We start from the raw sequence: 19,556 nt of genomic DNA, 5'->3' as shown, positions 1-19,556 counted from the left end.
ACTTTGCCACAGTCCATTTTAAATGAGCCTTGGCCCAGAGAAGACGTCTGCGCTTCTGGATCATGTTTAGATACGGCTTCTTCTTTGAACTATCGAGTTTTAGCTGGCAATGGCGGATGGCACGGTGAATTGTGTTCACAGATAATGTTCTCTGGAAATATTCCTGAGCCCATTTTGTGATTTCCAATACAGAAGCATGCCTGTATGTGATGCAGTGCCGTCTAAGGGCCCGAAGATCATGGGCACCCAGTATGGTTTTCCGGCCTTGACCCTTACGCACAGAGATTCTTCCAGATTCTCTGAATCTTTTGATGATATTATGCACTGTAGATGATGATATGTTCAAACTCTTTGCAATTTTACACTGTCGAACTCCTTTCTGATATTGCTCCACTATTTGTCGGTGCAGAATTAGGGGGATTGTGGGTGGTAGAAATGGGCAACTGGACTTGCTTGAAAATTCTTGAAAATGTTTCACCTCTCGTCCAAAAGGCTTCCTCAGTTCTGTCTGACTAATAGGGAGTATCAGATATTTATCTTCTCCTGGATCAGAAACAGAATCAGAATTCTGATGACCAGCTCATCTAAGGTGTCACTGAGGCATCATGTTGGTGTGGGTCACTGGAGGCTGGGTGTGAACGGCGAGTCATTAGGGTGATCAAAGGATTGCCCGTTAGGGTGATCAATGGCAATCTGACACTCTCTGTCCTCCTGTGAGTCACCGAAAACAGCTGGGTCCTGGCGTACACCCAGCCGTCTGGGAAGAGTGTCCAATACCGCCTTGTAGATGTATGACAAATGATGTCTTAGACCCCCACCTCTGTTCAGTGATGGCCGTTCCAGGTTGACAAAAATAGCTTCTTTAACTCCTCGCTCATACCAACGATCCTCTCTGGCTAAAATGCGTACGTTACAATCCTGAAATGAGTGTCCTTTGTTGTTAAGATGAATGTAGACAGCCGAGTCCTGGCCTGAGGTGCTGGCTCTCCTGTGTTGGGCCAAGCGCCTGTATAGACCCTTTTCAGTCACGTGACCTTCGTAAACGCGACCACCATTTTGGACATGTAGCGGACTTTGGCTCGAATTGGTTTGAATGCGAGGAAGGCGACAAACGGAGAACATACAAGAAAAAGGAGCGAGATGCAGAAAACACCTTCGCTATCCAGCGACGTAGGGCATTTACAGGGCGAGCAGAGGGAGAAATAACAGTAACGACACATTAGCAACGCCGTACAGAAATAACGGTTTATGGCACAGACCCTTTCGGTTCTCGCTCATCTAGCTGCTACAATGACTGCTTAGACTGCAACAATAATACCTAACACACATTTAAGTATCCGTCGTAAAGACGTGAAACTCGTCGAGTGATGAGTGTGTTCATTGATAAGCTAACACAATCTAAAAGTAGACATACCATCACACTGCCCTGGCGCTGTGTACAGTTTACCTTCTATGGTTTGTGCACTCGCTATTTGCCATTACTTTCTCCAACCGTTGTTAGAGATTACAGGGAACGGCCTGGATTTAAGAGACAAATACATGCTCCTATTGTTTTGAACACTTAGCTCATGTTTACATTAGACCGTATCAGCGGATCATCAGATTAACGTTTTTAAAAGCGATTAGTGTGCACACAGCAACACCAATACACGATTCGTCTGCACACAGCAACACCAATACACGGATACGCTCGGCTCCGCAGGCATCCTGCGCTCCAAATTACTCCGCCCTGAACAGCGAGTGCCCTCTGGAGGGTGCGCACTCCGGCCCTGCGCAGCTCACACAGCGCGCGAGTGAAGTGCACGAGCCACGATTCGGGACTGAGCCGCTGTGTGTGTGATCCCAGCGCAGATCACTTGCCGCTCGCAAGTGGAAGGATGGCAAGCCTAAAGACAATCTTTTTTTTTTTTTTTTTTTTTTTGTTACATAGTCAAGAGAGGTGTCGGATCACCGGATCCAGTGTAAATAGCTGCCGGAGCCAACGCCCGAGGTTCCGGAGCGCGCTCCGGCTTGCTCCCCCTCAAATTAAGCGCTGTTTGTAGGACACTGCCTCTGATCTGTCCTACAGTCTACCAACAGCAAAGGAACACAACGCTAGCTAATGTCGTTAGCTAATAGCTACTACAGAAGAACAAAGAGGTTACATTGGGTTATTTTAGCCTATTTGGTTACACACTCGCCGCCACAGAATGTTAACAGCAATGTAATGCCTTTTCTGGCTAATTTTATTCGTCTTACCTCCAACAAAGTGGTCACTACACAAGCGCTGGTATGCCGAGGGCTGCCAATCTGTTAATGGCCGCTATCCATCTTCTCCGTCGGGATCCGATAAAATGATAAACCTTGCCTTGTTTGTTGATGGTTACTACATCCAGGTGCACAACAATATAGTGGCATGATGGAAGTCTTGCTGAAAATAAACACTTTCTTTGCTGCCGTTCCTCAATGCTGGCTGTGGTAAACTACTGGTAGTACATGTCCAAAATGGCGGCCGCGTTTGTCGTGACGTCACGTGAAAAGGGTCCATAGCGGTTGTTTCGTCTCTCCAATATACGAATCCGTGCAATCATCACTGCACTGAATTGCATACACTACGTTGTCCTGTTTGTGTCTGGGTATTCTGTCCTTAGGTTTTCGGTGACTCACAGGAGGACAGAGAGAGTCAGATTGCCATTGATCACCCTAACGGGCGATCCTTTGATCACCCTAATGACTCGCCGTTCACACCCAGCCTCCAGTGACCCACACCAACATGATGCCTCAATGACACCTTAGATGAGCTGGTCATCAGAATTCTGATTCTGATCCAGGAGAAGATAAATATCTGATACTCCCTATTAGTCAGACAGAACTGAGGAAGCCTTTTGGACGAGAGGTGAAACGTTTTCAAGAATTTTCAAGCAAGTCCACTTGCCCATTTCTACCACCCACACTTTACTATGACCTGGATGATTGAGAATCTTCACAGACAATTAGGGGGATTGGTGATCCTCTTCCCATCTTTACTTCTGAGAGCCGCTGCCACTCCAAGATGCTCTTTTTATACCCAGTCATGTTAATGACCTATTACCAATTGACCTAATGAGTTGCAATTTGGTCCTCCAGCTGTTCCTTTTTTGTACCTTTAACTTTTCCAGCCTCTTATTGCCCCTGTCCCAACTTTTTTGAGATGTGTTTCTGTCATGAAATTTCAAATGAGCCAATATTTGGCATGAAATTTCAAAATGTCTCACTTTCGACATTTGATATGTTGTCTATGTTCTATTGTGAATACAATATCAGTTTTTGAGATTTGTAAATTATTGCATTCCGTTTTTATTTACAATTTGTACTTTGTCCCAACTTTTTTGGAATCGGGGTTGTACTTTTTAATAATGAAGTTGACATATTAATAATGTATAATGAACCAATGATCATCAAGAGCTAATGTTACATCATAGCTTATGTAATAAAAAAAAAAACTTCCTAAGACTCTAATTAAAAGGAAAACTAAGAAATGCTGTCGGCCCACTGAAGCTTATTGTGGTTGGCAGAACGAGTCCTTTATTTCAGCTAAGGTTCAGCCACCACATGAACAAAGTTTTACACAGGTATTTTAATTTTGTCATGTCGTCTAATATATAGGGGATATTACGCAGTTGTGCAAAGATATGAAGTTTATCTTCGAATAGTGAACATATTCACGACTGAGTGATATTTTCAACCCGAGAAGATAAGCTTCATATCATTGTGACAGTGTGTAATGTTCTTTATATTATACAGACACATCCACGAAAAACGCAAGTGAATCAAAAGAATTTTCATTTTGAACCGGTTCACCATTTTGACAATGCGCGTCCAGTCAGTAGGAAAACACTGGGAGTGACGTCATCGGAGTGAAATATCGGGAAATGGGTCACTCAGATCTGCGATGTATTGTGTATGAAAAATGCGAGTCTTTCAACACGAGAAGATAAACTTCATCTCTTTAAGCCAACGTGTGAATTTTCTTTTTATTATATAGACACATTCACAAACAAAGTACCCAAATTTATCAAAACAATTTATCAATTTGGTCACAAGTGACTTATAGAGATTTATGTCACAGGTTTGGTTCTCCATGTCTTGGATGTAACTTGGATGAAAAATATGATTTGGTGTATTTCCCAGTAAAACATTCGTGTCCATGTAATATTTAAGTTATTCCACGAAATCGAGTCGTATATGACCTGATAGCACCGAGTTGGCTATAAGCCATGTACGACGAGATTGAGCGTAATAACTGTCATTCTATCCACATTCACTGGATTTTGAGAAACGGAGCATTTTTATTTTTTGCAAATTCAATAAAATCATTTCCGCTTAGAATGTAAACAAACCAGCAAAATGACAGTAGTAATTTGTGAAAAATGTTATAAAAATAATTCTTTAAAAATTAAGAAAAGATGCGTTCTTACCATCAAATACTTTTATTCCATATTTTGTATTTTTTTGGGTTTTGTTTTCGAGTAGAGTTTTTCTTTCGTCCTCGGCTGGTTCAGCAACACACTCAGCCATTTTGTTGTTGTTCTTTAGGGTTTTTGGCAGTTGCCAAACCAACTTAAAGGTGCATTACCGCCACCAACTGGGCTGGAGTGTGGAACAGGCGATATTGGGGGGGTCAGACTATATTCTGTTAGCTATTTCTGTTTCTTTTAAATACTTGATGACAAAGCCGCCATTTTGTTTTTCTCTACGCACGGTGCACGAGCTGATATCCTGGTAATAGAGTAGCAAATCAGAACACGCAATTACTCATATCCAGTGAATGTGGATAGAATAGTTTGTTATTATGCTGTAATGGTATCGTGTGGGAATGAGAGCAAAACGGCAAAGTCAAAACATTCATCTATCCCCTGGTGACCTCGTAACATTTATGGTAATCGTTTGTCATGGCTTCAGTGGGAATCAGAACGTGTTGTGCCCAGCGATGACATAAATGATGTGATATTCAACAGAACTACTCCTACTGCCTCGATGTAAAGCAAATGGTGGCAAACTCAAAACAAGCAACAAAAACACTGACCGATATCAGCAAATATGTGATGCATAGCCTTTATTTGAACAAAACAAATGTTCAGAAACAGGAAGTGAACTCTCTCATAAGAGACGTGATGCAGCTCGACTGGTGCCATGTCGCTAACTAGCTAATGTCTCACAGACATTGGACTTTCTGCCTCATGATTACACGTCCTATTCGGTCTCACGTGTTTTACGCGCCTCTGTGGGTTGGCGGTTGGTGCTCCGTAGCATTTTGTTAAACAGTCAGGGGGAATACACGATATTCGTTACTTTTTCATTATGGAAGACTGAGTGGGAATGAAAGTTGTTTCTCTGTAATAATAATAATAATAAGTTACATTTATATAGTGCCTTTCAAAAAACCCAAGGACGCTTTACAATTATAGACAAAGAAAGAGAAAAAAATATATATAATAAAAAATAAATAAATAAAAAGTAAAAAGTCCACCAAATAGGGGTCAGGATGTAATTCCCATGGTGTAGCAGCCACAGTCCCACCAAAAGGCGCACGAAAACAAGTCCAGCACCACCGCCGCGCCGCCGCCAGCAACATCGCTCGAACACCACGCCATGGACCCACAAAGCGAGCAGAGAAGCTCCGCCACGCAGAGCGCTGGTGTGTCCCAAACCACCCGCACAGCCGCCGCGACACCACCGAGCAACATCACTCAGAACATCACGCCAAGCGTTAAAGCGCAGAGCGCTGGACAACCATGATGTAAAATGAGCAACGAGCTCACTGCAGTCCACAGCTGGGAGCACAGGCATCACCCACAGCGAACCAAGATCTGGAGGGAACCGACACCCAAAACTAGGTCCGGAGCCACACCACAACCGGCAGACAAAAACACTCAAACAAACATCAAACTATGCAAACACACAGGAAAAAAAAATAGAAAAAGAAATAAAATAAAAAAAGCTCTGGTGAAAAGTGGCAGCCAGAACGCGCACGACGTACTCGCAACCGGAAACGGAAACAAGAAAAAAAAAAGTTCTGTCTTGCTTTTACCTCATACAATAGCAGGTTTCATACAGTGGCATCACTGTCATATCCAACTCCCACGTGTCTCATTCACATGTTAAGAGAACACCTAAAATTATCATAATGAATGTAAATAACGAGTCATGGCAATCATTAGCACTCACTAGCTTTGTTTGCAATATGTCTGCTGAGGCTTATGGAAGTCTCTGGACATGTGCTTTGTGTGCAACCACGTGACAAAACAGTGTGACGTACGCACCTGCTGCCATGTTGGATGATATACAAATCTAGAATGCTGTCTCGTGTGAACAATAACTGTGATGCATCTCCAACTTTCTCGAAATATTATGATTCTCTGGAGTCCTCGGCCAAGTCAAGATTGAGAGAAAAAGTTGAAATTTGTGGCTTTGACCCCGTATATGTTAAAGCTATCTGATTATACAGAGGATTTAGCCTCATTACCACCGATTAAATACCCTGATATCAGTGTGAACTGTCTCGTTCTACAAAAAAAAAAAAAAGCGTGCGTAAATAAAATGAAGTTACTAGGTTACCAGAATGTCATCGCTAATATCTCACCTGGCAAAGTTGACCCACATTGTTCTCCTTGTGTATCCAAACTCACTCAGGTTTGCGCTGCTTCTAATCTGGCTTTCTTGGCACATCTTTCATTTATCCTGTTGCTTCTTGATACTGCGAGATGAGTTTTCGTCTTGATCTTATCGTGTCCTAATTTGAGTGTCGGTGCCCAATCTGGATTTGTTTTATCGCGTAGGTTTTCCGGCACTCCTGCAAGGCGAGACAGAGTTTTTGCGCTGAAGTTCAATTTAATCAGCAGAAAATGGCTTTAATTAGCAATGAACTCTTACCAGATATGAAGTGGTCACCACACACACACGGGCGTAATTAGCTTTTTCCTCAGTTTAGTCCTTACGATGCATGTTTGATGTCGGAACCACAGCGTGTGCACGGCGCTCTCTGGACAGCTCCTCATCTGTTTTGTTGCCGTTTTTATTATTTTGAGAATCCTGAAGAACCATTTCTCTGTCACGAGTAGCATTATTACTGCAATTATATCTCACACACAAAGGAGGCATCGTCTTTCTTCAAAGGCAATGAAATCAAAAGAAAATCACCAAGCGTTGCATCAGCTTACACGTGAAACGCTGCTTCCTGGTGGTTGTTTATAATCCAACATGGTGGAATTCTGGGTTGGAAAATAAGCTACTAATAATTATATATAATTTATAAAATTATTATTAGTTTGTTTTTAGTCAGAGCATTTGATTTATTCATTGCTGTCAGGATGTTAAGAGAATTTAAAGAAATATAAAAAAAATGCTTCTAAAAAATTACTTACCCTCACTTTAAAATGAGTCAAAATACTGTAGGTTTAATAATCTGATGTTGCGGGGGTTTTTTTGTTTGTTTGTTTGTTTTTTTTTAAATCATAGCAAGCACTAGATAGTTTCGCTTGCTAAGATGTCAGTTTTTGACAGTGTACCTTTAGTTTGTTTTTGAATGAACGATTTAGAAAAGTTACACATTTTACCTGATTACAGTACAAAGTTGTCGAGGAGTGGAACATCCGCCACTTCATACAAGACGCTCGGAAGCTCTTGTTTTTAATTGTTTCAAAATGGAATCATTGAAGGAGTTTTAGAGGATTTGCCAAAAAGTGGTTATTGTATCTTGCTCCACATCTGTGCATGCCCTTGTGTTTATACCTTGCACTTATTTCCCTGCTCAACGTCTGCGCTTCGTATTTCTGCTCCTCCTGCACAGTATGGAAATAAGCTGGGAGAGTGTGTGTGTGTGTGTGTGTGTGTGTGTGTGTGTGTGTGTGTGTGTGTGTGTGTGTGTGTGAAGTCAATGAGCTGTCAACATGGCAAAAGTAGCATTCTCAGAGATTTCTTTATATACGAGAGTCATCCTCCCATGCACATTCTTAGCTATAGGTTTTTTTTTTTAAATAATTCAATGACACACACACACCCCGCCGTTCCTCCCTTGTGCTAGCATGATGCAAACAGTTTATATATATTGCCTGCCTGAGATCTGGTCATGATGCAAACCAGACTTCCTTCAGAGACACACTGATCCAATTACATTGGGTGGTTGTTGGTTTTTAATAATGCGTGTTATTGCAAGGTAAACTGGGATCTTAAAGTGTCTGGTAAACTTTATTAAATTGAATCACTGAATTACTGTGAGCGTGCAGACTCGTCAAAGTGTGAACACTGTCACTGCAGTGGTTGAGGGTTGCTCAAACCTCACTTTCAAACAAGCCATGGAAGTGTTATGTAAGGAATAAAACACAACAGGAAACTAATCAACTATAGAGTGGTTTGTGTTGCCATGTAGAAGTTGTTTTTATTTTCCGATAGCAAATTACATCTTGTAGCGTTTTATTCCACTTGAAAACGATTATAATTTTTATTTATCACAACGATATGCCGTGCCTTGTTTCACTGATCACTTACATTATAAAGAAAGAAACAGCCGTTCCTCAGCAGCCTGTTCGTTCGTTCGTTCGTTGGCTCCTTCGACCTTGAAAGATCATGGTGATCTGCGCCGGGGTCATCCATCAGTTGTTGAGTTGCAGCGCCTAGTATGACTGTATAGGTTGATGCATGAGCTGCACGGTCTGCTACAGTTGCTGCAGGTGAAGTTGCTTGGTTGGGTGTCTGTTGATGCCGTCTGCAGTCTCTGCTGTCATCGGAGCCTCCTCTCCCCCCACCGGGTCTCTCCTTTCCTCGTCTTCCCCAACGATGGCCTTGGTGGTGGACCGCCAGCCGGTGCGGTCTGAGGTCGCCGTCTCCAGGTCTGCGGGGTTGAAGCCGCCTGCCGTCAGGTCGCGCTTGCACACGTTCTTGTAGCATAGTGCAGGTTGTCCTGTGGGTCTGGAGCCTGTGGCCAGCTCACCATACAGCACGTCCTTTGGGATGCGGCCGTCGTCCATGCGGCTGACGCGGCCTAGCCAGCGCAGGCGTCTCTGGGTCAGCATGGCAAACATGCTAAGCATTCCTGTCTTGGCCAGGACATCGGTGTTGGTGACACGGTCCTGCCAGGTGATGCCCAGAGGTCTTCTGAGACAGTGCATGTGGAAGGTGTTCAGTCTGCATTCTTGGCAGGAGTAGAGGATCCATGCTTCGCTTCCACAGAGGAGAGTGCTCAGCACACAGGCCTGATGCACTCTCATTTTGGTGTTGGTCATGAGCATGTTGTTGTCCCAGACTCTTCACAAGACGGGCCATTGCTGTTACTGCTTTGCCGATCCGCACGCTCAGCTCGGTGTTGAGAGAGAGGTTGCTGGAGATGGTGGAGTCCAGATAGGTGAACCTATCCACCACTTCGAGGGTGTGGTTGCCAATGGTGATGTGGGGAGCTCTGCTGACGTTCTGGCCCATGATGTTGGTCTTATTCAGGCTTATAGTGAGCCCGAACTCGTTGCAGGCGTCTGCGAAGCGGGTGATGAGCTGCTGTAGCGCTTCCTCGGTGAGGGCGGCATCGTCTGTGAAGAGCATCTTTCTGATGAGGACCTTCCGCACCTTCGTCTTTGCTCGGAGGTGTGCCAGGTTGAAGAGGCCCTCGTCACTCCTGGTATGGAGGAAGATGCCGTCTTCGGACTGTCGGAAGGTGTGGCGCAACAGCAGGGAGAAGAACACGCCGAAGAGAGTCTGAGCGAGGACCCACCCCTGCTTGACACCGCTCTTGATTGGGAAGGGGTCCGAGGATGATCCATCGTACTGAACAGTGCCGCTCATGTTGTCATGGAAGGACGTGATCATCCTCAGGAGCTTGGGGGGACATCCAATCCGGTGTAGGAGGGTGAAGAGTCCTTCTCTGCTGACCAAGTCAAACGCCTTGGTCAGGTCAATGAAGGCGATGAGCAAGGGTCGTCTCTGCTCACGGCACTTCTCCTGTAGCTGTCTGAGGGAGAAAACCATCTCGATGGTCGATCTGGCCACTCTAAAGCTGCACTATGCCTCTGGATACACCCGCTCGGCAAGGAGCTGCAGTCTGTTGAGGACAACGCGGGCAAAGGCTTTGCCGACGATGCTCAGGAGTGAGATACCGTGATAGTTGTTGCAATCGCTGCGGTCCCCTTTGTTCTTGTACAGCGTGATGATCTTGGCATCACGCATGTCCTGGGGTACTGTCCCTTCCTCCCAACACTGTAGCAGAAGCTCATGTAGGTGGCCCAAGAGGGAGCTTTCCTTGCAGGCTTTGATGACTTCAGGTGAGATGTCATCGCAACCTGGAGCTTTACCACAGGCTAGCGAGTCGATGGCCTTGCTGAGCTCCTCGAAGGTGGGTGGGGTGTCCAGCTCCTCCATGATGGACAGTGGGGTGGTCTCTTCGATGGCCGTGCGTGTGACGGTGTTCTCCTTGGAGTAGAGCTCCTGGTAATGCTCTGCCCACCTCTCCATCTGTTTGCTGCGGTCAGTAATGACTTGCCCAGAGGCAGATTCGAGGGGAGCAGTCTTGATGATGCTTGGGCCGAAAGCTTTCTTCATGCCATCGTACATGCCTCAGACGTTGCCAAGGTCTGCCGATACCTGGATGTCCTGGCACAACTTCAGCCAGTACTGGTTGGCGCATCTCCTCCTGATGGTCTGCTGGGCGTTGCTTCGGGCTGTGTGTAAAGCAGCAAGCGTCTTCGCTGAGGGCTCTCTATTGTAAGCGAGGAGAGCGGCTCGCTTGGCGGCAATGGCAGGCTCCATTTCGACAATCCCTGCCTCGAACCAGTCCTCATTCTTCCTCTCTCTCTCTTCCTGAAGGTGTCCGTAGCAGACCGGTACACAGCGTCGCGGATGTAGTTTCGCCGCAGTGTGGCACTGTCAGTGAGGCAATCCTCGAGGGCACCGTCGGTGACTCTGGCGAAGCGCTCATGCAGTTCAGGCATTGATGTCCTAGCTGTATTGATACGGAGATGACCCTTCTGCTTGGAGCGGTCGATTCGTCTGGGGCGAAGACGTACCTTGCTGACAACCAGGGAGTGGTCGGTGTCGCAGTCAGCACTGTGGTAGCTGCATGCGACGAGCACTTGGTTCAGTAGGGATCTTCTGGTGATGACTAAGTCCAACTGGTGCCAGTGACGGGACCTGGGGTGCCTCCAGGACACCCTGTGGTTTGAGGCTTGGTGGAGAAGGTGTTGGTGAGACAGAGGTCGTGGTAGGAGCAGAGCTCAAGCAGTTGCTGGCCGTTCTCATTGAGCTTGCCGATGCCAAAGCGACCAATGCAGCGGGGCCAGGAGCTGTGGTCTGCACCCGCTCGGAAATTGAAGTCGCCGAGCAGGAACAGGTGCTCCTTTACGGGAATCTTTTGAATCCTGGCCTCGAGCTCCTCGTAGAATGCATCCTTAGCCTCAGCTGTAGACCAGAGTGTGGGGGCATAGACACTAAGGGTGTTCGCTGGTCCAGAGGAGGTTGCAAGGCAGAGAGAGAGGATTCATGCTGATCCCGCAGAAGGTGGTTCAATTGAGGACAGGAGCGAGTTTCGCACTGCGAAACCTACACCGTAGAGTCTGTGCTCGTGTGGCTCCTGCCCCTGCCAGAAGAATGTGTAATTCTTCTCCTTGAGGCTACCATTGGAGGGGAGCTTCGTCTCCTGCAGCGCAGCAATGTCGATGTTGAGTCTCTGTAGCTCCTGATCGATGATTGCTGTTTTCCTGGCATCGTTAATTTGCTGGAGGTCGTCAGAGAGGCCAGGACACGTTGTTCTGACGTTCCAGGTTGCCAACCTCAAGGTTGGCGTCTTTGTCTTGTTTTCTTTCTTGCTTGGTGTAGTGATTACAGTCCGTCTTTTGGCTTTTGGCCTACTCTCCAAGCACCCATTGAAGTGGGCGGACTGTGGCGGGCCAACACCTTACTGGCTGAGGGCTGCCCAACTTGAGGCGGGCGGTAGCTGGCCAGTGGGACGCAATGATCCCTCCCACCATCGGAATACAACCTATAGCGCCGTGAGCTTACGCCAATCCTCTCTAGGCTTTGAACTCGTAACTGCTGTCTTCCCGTGTTGTTGCTGCCGCTAGTAGCGGCACTGGAGTGACCTCTCCAGGGCACAGGCCTGGGCGATGATATTGAGATCCTGGGATGCCCAGTCGTCAGTATCTCCCTCTTGGCTTTGCTGGCAGTCTCCAACGGAAAGGACGAGCCGATACGGTTGGCGCCAGCACAGCTGCAGGAGTTGCGGAATGGTGACGCAGTGCGATGACCATCCGCCTTTGGGGCTCCACTCTGAATTTTTCTGTTGGGGTTGTCTTCCTTAGCCTTGTTCACTCCTGTGACAACCACAAGGCAGTGGTGCTATTTGCCCATAGCTGGGGGTTTGGTTTGTGGGTACCAGGGCATGTTCCACCATAGGGTCATGCACGCCGCACATCAAGGGGGCCAGACCTCCTCCCCTCGTCCCTGTAGTACAGCCAGTGTCCGATAGGTCAGTGTTTTTTCAACCTTTTTTGAGCCACGGCACATTTTTTACATGAAAAAAATCCTGAGGCACACCAAAACCAAAAAAAATTACAAAATGACACATTGTAACCAAATGCAGCATATACAGACCCGTTGCAACAAGGTAGGCAGACTTGGCAATTGCCTAGGGCCCCAGCCCTCGAAGGGCCCCCGCTACCGAACGACTGGTTATGTATTCAATAGCAATGACAACTTTTTGAGCGCGGCAGTACAGCGCCTAATAACACTTGTTGAAATACCCGAGTTCCAAGGGGGGCCCCCTAATGCACAACAGCGCCTCCCTACATGCTTTGGCCGAAAAGTGCAATGACAGTCTGTTGTCAACCCCTCAATGCCCATCTCCGTCCAGTCAAGTGGTTGCAGAGCTCCGCGGCAAAAAAACCAAAACAAAATCAAATATGAAGCGAAATTACCCCTCAGAGAGCCAGAAGAGAAAGAAGAAAAGGGAAGAGGAAGACAGAAAAAAGCAAGACACTGGTAAGTGAGAATGTACACACTCATTAATACCAAGCGGGTCGACAAGCAAATTTGGTAGCTAGCTTACGTTAATGGTAGTTATCTTGTAGACAGTGTTTATAACAGTGATGTAAACGTTGTCATGCACAACAGGCTTACAAACTGGACTGGCTAAAAATTCTAATATGTGCCACACAAATGGGTGAAAGACTGTCAACTTCTCCCAGATTAACTTATTGTGTTTATCAAAATGTCATAGTCAGAGTTAGTTTCAGCGAGCTGCATGGCTTTCATCAGAAATAGCTAGTGTGTCGTGAGCATGAATGGAGTAGGACAGGGGATGGCTCACAAGAAAGCTCTTTTTTACATAAATAGGCTACGTTTGTGACCTTGGTCGGATATTAATGCAGTAATTCAGCTAAGAAACCCGAACTTTCTGCAAGGAAGCCCTGCTGCGATCACAGCTAATGGCTACGACATGGCAAGTTTGCTTCTCTTGTGTCTCTGTATTGTTTTTGCTTCCATGGGAAGGAAGGACAGCCCTTGCCATTTTCTCTGATTCTAGTAACTTCTGCAAGAATTCCATGCATCATGACTGAACTGGAACGTGAACGTAATGCATAGATGCAGAGCCCTTTCGAATATTCAACTGAGCCAAGTGAAGGTGACAGCAAGCAACCACACCCACGACATGGATTTTAAATGCTTATGATCATGTTTGTAAATCTTCATGTCAACCACATTTGTGTAATGATTTCACGATTTACCATAACGTCAGCGAATAAGCCTGAATAATCCACGTCAACTGTCTGGTATAACAAATGAATGACAGACATTACAAGGCGTAATTATGGGCCCCAGATCCCCCTTTGCCTAGGGCCCCCAAATAGCTTGAAACGGGCCTGAGCATATATAATGACAATTTAGGCCCTGTCCACACGGCAACGGATTCAGGTGAATCTGATAAAATTGTTTATCGTTTCGGCCTGGCGTCCACACGGCACCGGCGTTTTGGGTGCCCCAAAACGAAATCTTTTGAGAACGGGTTCCAGAGTTGAAAAATCTGGCAACGGCGCCGTTGCGAAGTCGTCTGGATGAGTAGAACGGATTTGTTTACGATGACGACACAACCACATGACTAGAACAAGCAGCACTCTCGCGTGCATCATTCGTAACAACAGAAATTGAAATTGTTTACACATTAACCTGACTGACCTGCCAGACAGACAATTTCCACCTGCTTTGATGAACAGAAAGTCCAGCCTTCCACACAAAGCAACAGTTACCTGACTATAATGGAGGCAGAGGGGAAAAGGCTCAGAAGACCCTTCAACAGACTGTTTTGTATGAACCACTGCATTGCATTCACTTTTGTATACAGCTTTTCTTTTAAATAAACAAGTAACTGAACCATTTCTTGAATTTCTTTTTTTTATTGGATAAGACTGCTTTTCAAAATGTTCACACACATTGGCGCTTACATTTCCAAAACGAACTGAAAGAGGCCAGCGCCTCGTTCCCATAAGTACCTGCGCTCTTAAAGGGCCAGCGCAGAATTTCCCCACCACTACACACAATGGCAAGTGGAAAAAAACAAATCCGTTACATGCGCATGCGTCCTACTTCTTCTATTGTTCTGGTGTCTCCGATGGGACCGTCTTACAGCGCACATAGTGGTGTGGCATGAGGATTGCATCGTTTTCAGCAAGCGTTGCGTTGCCATATGGACCTGATATTTTACTGATCCGTTGCCAATGTGGACGCGATATTTAAAAAAAAAAAAATCGCGTTGTCGTGTGGATGTAGCCATAAGGCCAATTTATGCTGACAACCCAGTCCTCGCAGATAGCGTCGCAGACAGTGTCTGCGTAGCCCCCCCACCTTCGCAGACACTGTGTGCACCTCCCAAAAATTGTGACCACCGCAGAAGCCTCGCAGACAGCGTCGCAGACAAGAGGGCTCTGATTGGTCCACTCTACATCCGCTGTACACGCACTTCCGCTTCCCTACTTTCCCGGTTTGTTTTGTTTTCACGACCGGCATTTTTAAAAACACGAGCGAAGATGGAGCAGCACGAAGAGCGGTTGATTGAGGAAGTACGTACATCTATACGACTCCAGTTCTAGTCATTATAAAAAAAAAAAGTTCTAGTCATTATAAGTAACCGGAGGATAAACACTCCACTAACCACACCCACCAACTACTCCTAGCGACTTCGCACCCCCTTGCGTTGTGGCGGTGAATAACATCGCGCACGCCTATTACTCCCCGCTCAACAATAAATTACAACTGTCTGCGAAAAGCTATCTGCGAAAGCCTTGTCGCAAGAGCATGCAGAGGCCATTAGTCTTTTAATCTGTTAACACTCGCTCAGTGTGAAACCTGGGCCTGTTTAGATGAACACAAAGCTGAAATCCTGGCAGGAACTGAAGAAAGGCATACACGAAGCTCTTCAACAGCTCTCAGTCTTTCTCTGTTTTTCGTTTTCATAACAGTCATGCTTGAGAAGCTCAGCTCACATAAATATGTTGTGGAAAATGGGAGCAGTGTCGAAATAGCCCTGTTTGCCAGAATGGGGAACTCCTTGGCAGCAGTCAACCAAAAACTGTCCAAAGGTAGTTCAGCAAAGCTTAGTTTTAAACCACAGTCTTGTTTTAGCTCAGTTAGTTGCTCCTGCTCCTGCAAAGTCATGTCCTTTCCAAAAATTGTTGCTGAGCTATATGGGTCCCTGACCCAGTCAAGGCATTCAGTGAAGGTGGAGGGGAAATAAAATGACAACAACTTCTCCAGTGTTTTCAAATGTTTACCTATTACCTCACACAGTGCAGCAGTGTTAACATCTCTTTGCCATTTCTGGGTGAGGGGGAACATGTCAAGGTTGGCACTTAGAAGATGTTGTTGCCGGAGGTGCACCTTTGAACAGAAACCATTTATTTTGTCTGTGCTTGTGAGCAGGTTTTCATGTCGGCCTTGCATTCGCGTGTTCAGTTCGTTTAGATGCTGAAATATATCTGCCATGTAAGCCAGCCTTGCACACCACTCATCACTTGCAAGTAGCTTTGCGTCATCGCACCTCTCATCAGTCAAAAACACTTTTAGTTCCTCCCGCAGCTCATATACACGAGCCAGCACTTTGCCACGCGACAACCATCGGACTTCCATATGGAGCAATAAGGCTTTATGCTCCGCTCCCATTTCCTCACATAAAGATGCAAATATGCGACTTTTCAGAGGTCTTGTCTTTACAAAGTTAACCATGCGCACAACATCATCCAAAACAGGAGCTAGGTCTGCGGGTAAAGTCTTACCAATGAGCACCTCACGGTGCAAAAAACAGTGCGTAACAACCACGTCTGGGTGTCGCTCTCTTACTCTGCTAACGAAGCCTTTGGTGCAGCCGACCATAGCTGCTGCACCGTCAGTACAGACACTCGTGCAGTTTTCCCAATTAAGCCCCCTTGTTCAAGGTATTCTGATGTGACCCGAAAAATTTCCTCACCTGTTGTTTTTTCTGGCAATACCTTGCAAAATAGGAAGTTTTCTCTGATTACGTCCCCATCAACAAAACGCACATTGGCCAAGAGTTGAGCATGTCGACTAATGTCCGTGGACTCAAGTTGCAATGCAAATTTCCCACTGATGCGTATCTTTTCCAAAACAACGCTTTCGATGTCTGCAGACATGTCGCTAATACGTCTGGCAATTGTGTTATCGGAGAGAGGGACTTTAGCTACTTCATTAGCCGCGTCAGGGCCAAGCATCTCGGTCACAATGGCTTTGCAGGCAGGTAGTATTAATGTCTCTGCAACAGTGTGTGGCTTTTTTGTTTTAGCTACGAGTTCAGCTACTAAGTAGCTAGCTTTGAGAGCTCTCTGAGACACCTTCGTGGTTTTTCTCATGAAAGTTACCTGTTTCTCAGTTTGTTCACACAAGTGAACAAAATAGTCCGTGGTCTTGTTTTGAAGTGACGGGTGTTTTGTTTGGAGATGACGTTTAAGCTTGCTTGGGACCATGGCACCGTTGGATAGCTTTTCCCCACACGCCAAGCATAACGGAGTCGGTGCAGCCGGATCCCCACTGAAAGTAAATCCAAATGAAAGATAACCTTCGCTGTACTGCCTCGAGCTCATGGTTTTCGTTTTCTTTTGATCACCCACTCCTACTAGGCGCTTCATCTGGGTTTGAATTTTGTCCAGTACCCAGTTCATAGTCTGCATTTTTCCTTTTCAAAAATCTATCCGTCGCTGTTGTTATAACCTACTGCAACTTCTCCCGTGCATCTTTTAATTTGTCTTAAATGAATAATTATTGCACAACCTACTGCCACCCACTGGCTTGGAAGAGTATTTAATTACTTAGCCAGCCACTACATTGCAGGTACAGACGCTCAACAATGAGATTATTTATAAAATAAATATTTTTTGAACGGATTAAGTGAAATTGAACAATTTTCCACGGTACACCTCACGATCTCTCACGGCACACTGGTGTGCCGCGGCAGAGTGGTTGAAAAACACTGCGATAGGTCACTGTTACCAGGTATCGGCACGAGGAGCCACTAACATAGGACATTGCTGGTGAGAGGCTAATATACTGACAGGTCAAGACTTACACACTCTGCTTGCCTTTTCGCGGTGCTGCAAGCAGCGTTGCTAGTCAGCGGTGAGGGCTGAAAGCGAGATGTGACGAGCACATGCACACATCAACCAACCACTGATGGTCTGTATCACTTGAGTAAAACCAAAAAACCTTAACTTGTCATTTTGTAGAGAAACAAAGTCCTCTGAAGACTCACTTGTGACAGAAAAGTTACAGTTACAAAACATTAACACTCAACATTTTTTTTTTTAAAGTGAAACATGTTCGTAATATACGGGTTTCCTGATAAAACTCAAGTGGAGACTTGAAATTGCTGTACAATTTATTTATTTAATAAATTCAATGATTGTCTTCACAAGACTTTTTTGGGGACTTTTTCAGATCAGTTATTTTGATGAGTTCGAACTTTTTATTAGTCTCCCCTAGTATTGCTATTTTTTCACACCTTGGGAATTACATTACTGGTTGACTGCTCAGTATTTGTGGGTTTCCTGCTTTGAATCTTAACATGCGTTCATTCCTCTGTTCTCTCCCCCCCCACAGGCAAACAGTGGCCCAGGAACAAACGGCTGCCAGTTTTTCATCACCTGCACAAAATGTGACTGGTTAGACGGAAAGCACGTAGTGTTTGGTGAGTGCGAGCAAATCGATCTGAAATTTCCAGGTGACTGCCACACGGATATTGTGTTCCCAAGTTGAGGGGAAGTGAAGTGTTTAGTGCTTGTAGACATACATTTGGGTATATGGAGTGCCTACCAACCCACAAACTCTGAAATAAGACACCCTGTCAGTTTCTTTTGAGCTGCCGAGATCAGAAAACATGTGCTTCAACAAGCTGTTCAGGGGTGGATTTCCTGAAAGCCTCTTAAGGCTAAGATCGTCTTTAACTGCCTCTTAAGATCCATCCTTAAGCTAAATTGGTTTTCCCGAACAACGTCGTAGCCAAGGTGGGGTTTACATTAGACCATATCAGCGGATCATCAGATTAACGTTTTTAAAACGATTAGTGTGCACACAGCAACGCCAATACACGATTCGCGTGCACACAGCAACGCCAATACACGGATACGCTCGGCTCCGCAGGCATCCTGCGCTCCAAATCACTCCGCCCTGAACAGCGAGTGCCCTCTGGAGGGTGCGCACTCCGGCCCTGCGCAGCTCACAGAGCGTGCGAGTATAGCGCACGAGCAGTGATTTGGGACTGAGCCGCTGTGTGTGTGATCTCAGTGCATATCGGGCATGCGCGTCACTTACCACTTGCAAGTGGAAGGATGGCAAGCCTAAAGACCATCATAACTACACAATGGGCAGTATTTGCAGTATTTTCATACTTTTATACTCTTTAATGAAAGGTGATACAAGGCGGAAGTCCGCGCCGTTTTTCAGCAGTCGCGTCACATGACCAACGCCAGCGAATCAGGAAGGTGGATGTCACAGTGACGTTGTCCAATGACGACGCCAGCTAGAGCTCAGCACAGCGTATCCGCGTGTTCTCAATGTTTACACAGCACCAGACCAGACACGATCTGGATTGAATACGTGGACTCTGGCGGATTCCCGTTTCCCGGCGTTTCCAGGCGTTTTAATGTAAACGGACAGTGCATCCGCGAAGAAAACGAGACAGATACGGTCTAATATAAACTTGGCCCAAAGTAGGACTTTAGTTCGCTCTGAACTTACGATGGACCTGGATCACTCTTTCATAACAAAGAGCGTCTCCTCACAGCCGAATACACAGAATGCGCTGCGCCTCCGAGGGACTGTTAGTCAACGGGGGAAACTGGTGTTGAATCTGCTGCCGGTGTTCAATTCTTTTTCTTGTACAGCAAGTTAATTATTTCATAAATGTACGCAAAACATTATATTTCAATATGTTATAGAATTACGTATGGATATTGTAATGTTACATTATTGCTACATTTTAATCAAATTTAACTCCATTAGGCGAGAGATTATCTCATTTACTGTCATAAATGAGACACGTTTTTGCACCCATAAGTGTG

The 19,556-nt window shown here is 45.8% G+C and overlaps 2 protein-coding genes across 3 annotated transcripts in view; both read left to right on the top strand.

The window, feature by feature from the left end:
* exosc10 (exosome component 10) overlaps window positions 1-19,556 on the top strand; it is a 285,760-nt gene that overhangs the window by 186,030 nt on the left and 80,174 nt on the right. The gene's annotated exons all lie outside the window — the stretch shown is intronic.
* ppih (peptidylprolyl isomerase H (cyclophilin H)) overlaps window positions 1-19,556 on the top strand; it is a 167,290-nt gene that overhangs the window by 130,255 nt on the left and 17,479 nt on the right. For both annotated transcript variants that reach the window (XM_060931537.1, XM_060931538.1), the window contains exon 7: window positions 18,097-18,184. In XM_060931537.1, the coding sequence (XP_060787520.1) occupies window positions 18,097-18,184 (88 nt within the window). The remainder of the gene's footprint in view (window positions 1-18,096; window positions 18,185-19,556) is intronic.

Source organism: Neoarius graeffei, chromosome 10 (assembly GCF_027579695.1).
Source record: "Neoarius graeffei isolate fNeoGra1 chromosome 10, fNeoGra1.pri, whole genome shotgun sequence".
NCBI classification, from domain to species: Eukaryota; Metazoa; Chordata; class Actinopteri; order Siluriformes; family Ariidae; genus Neoarius; species Neoarius graeffei.
The sequence above is the reverse complement of the archived record's forward strand: the minus strand, read 5'-3'. Positions and strand labels throughout refer to the sequence as shown.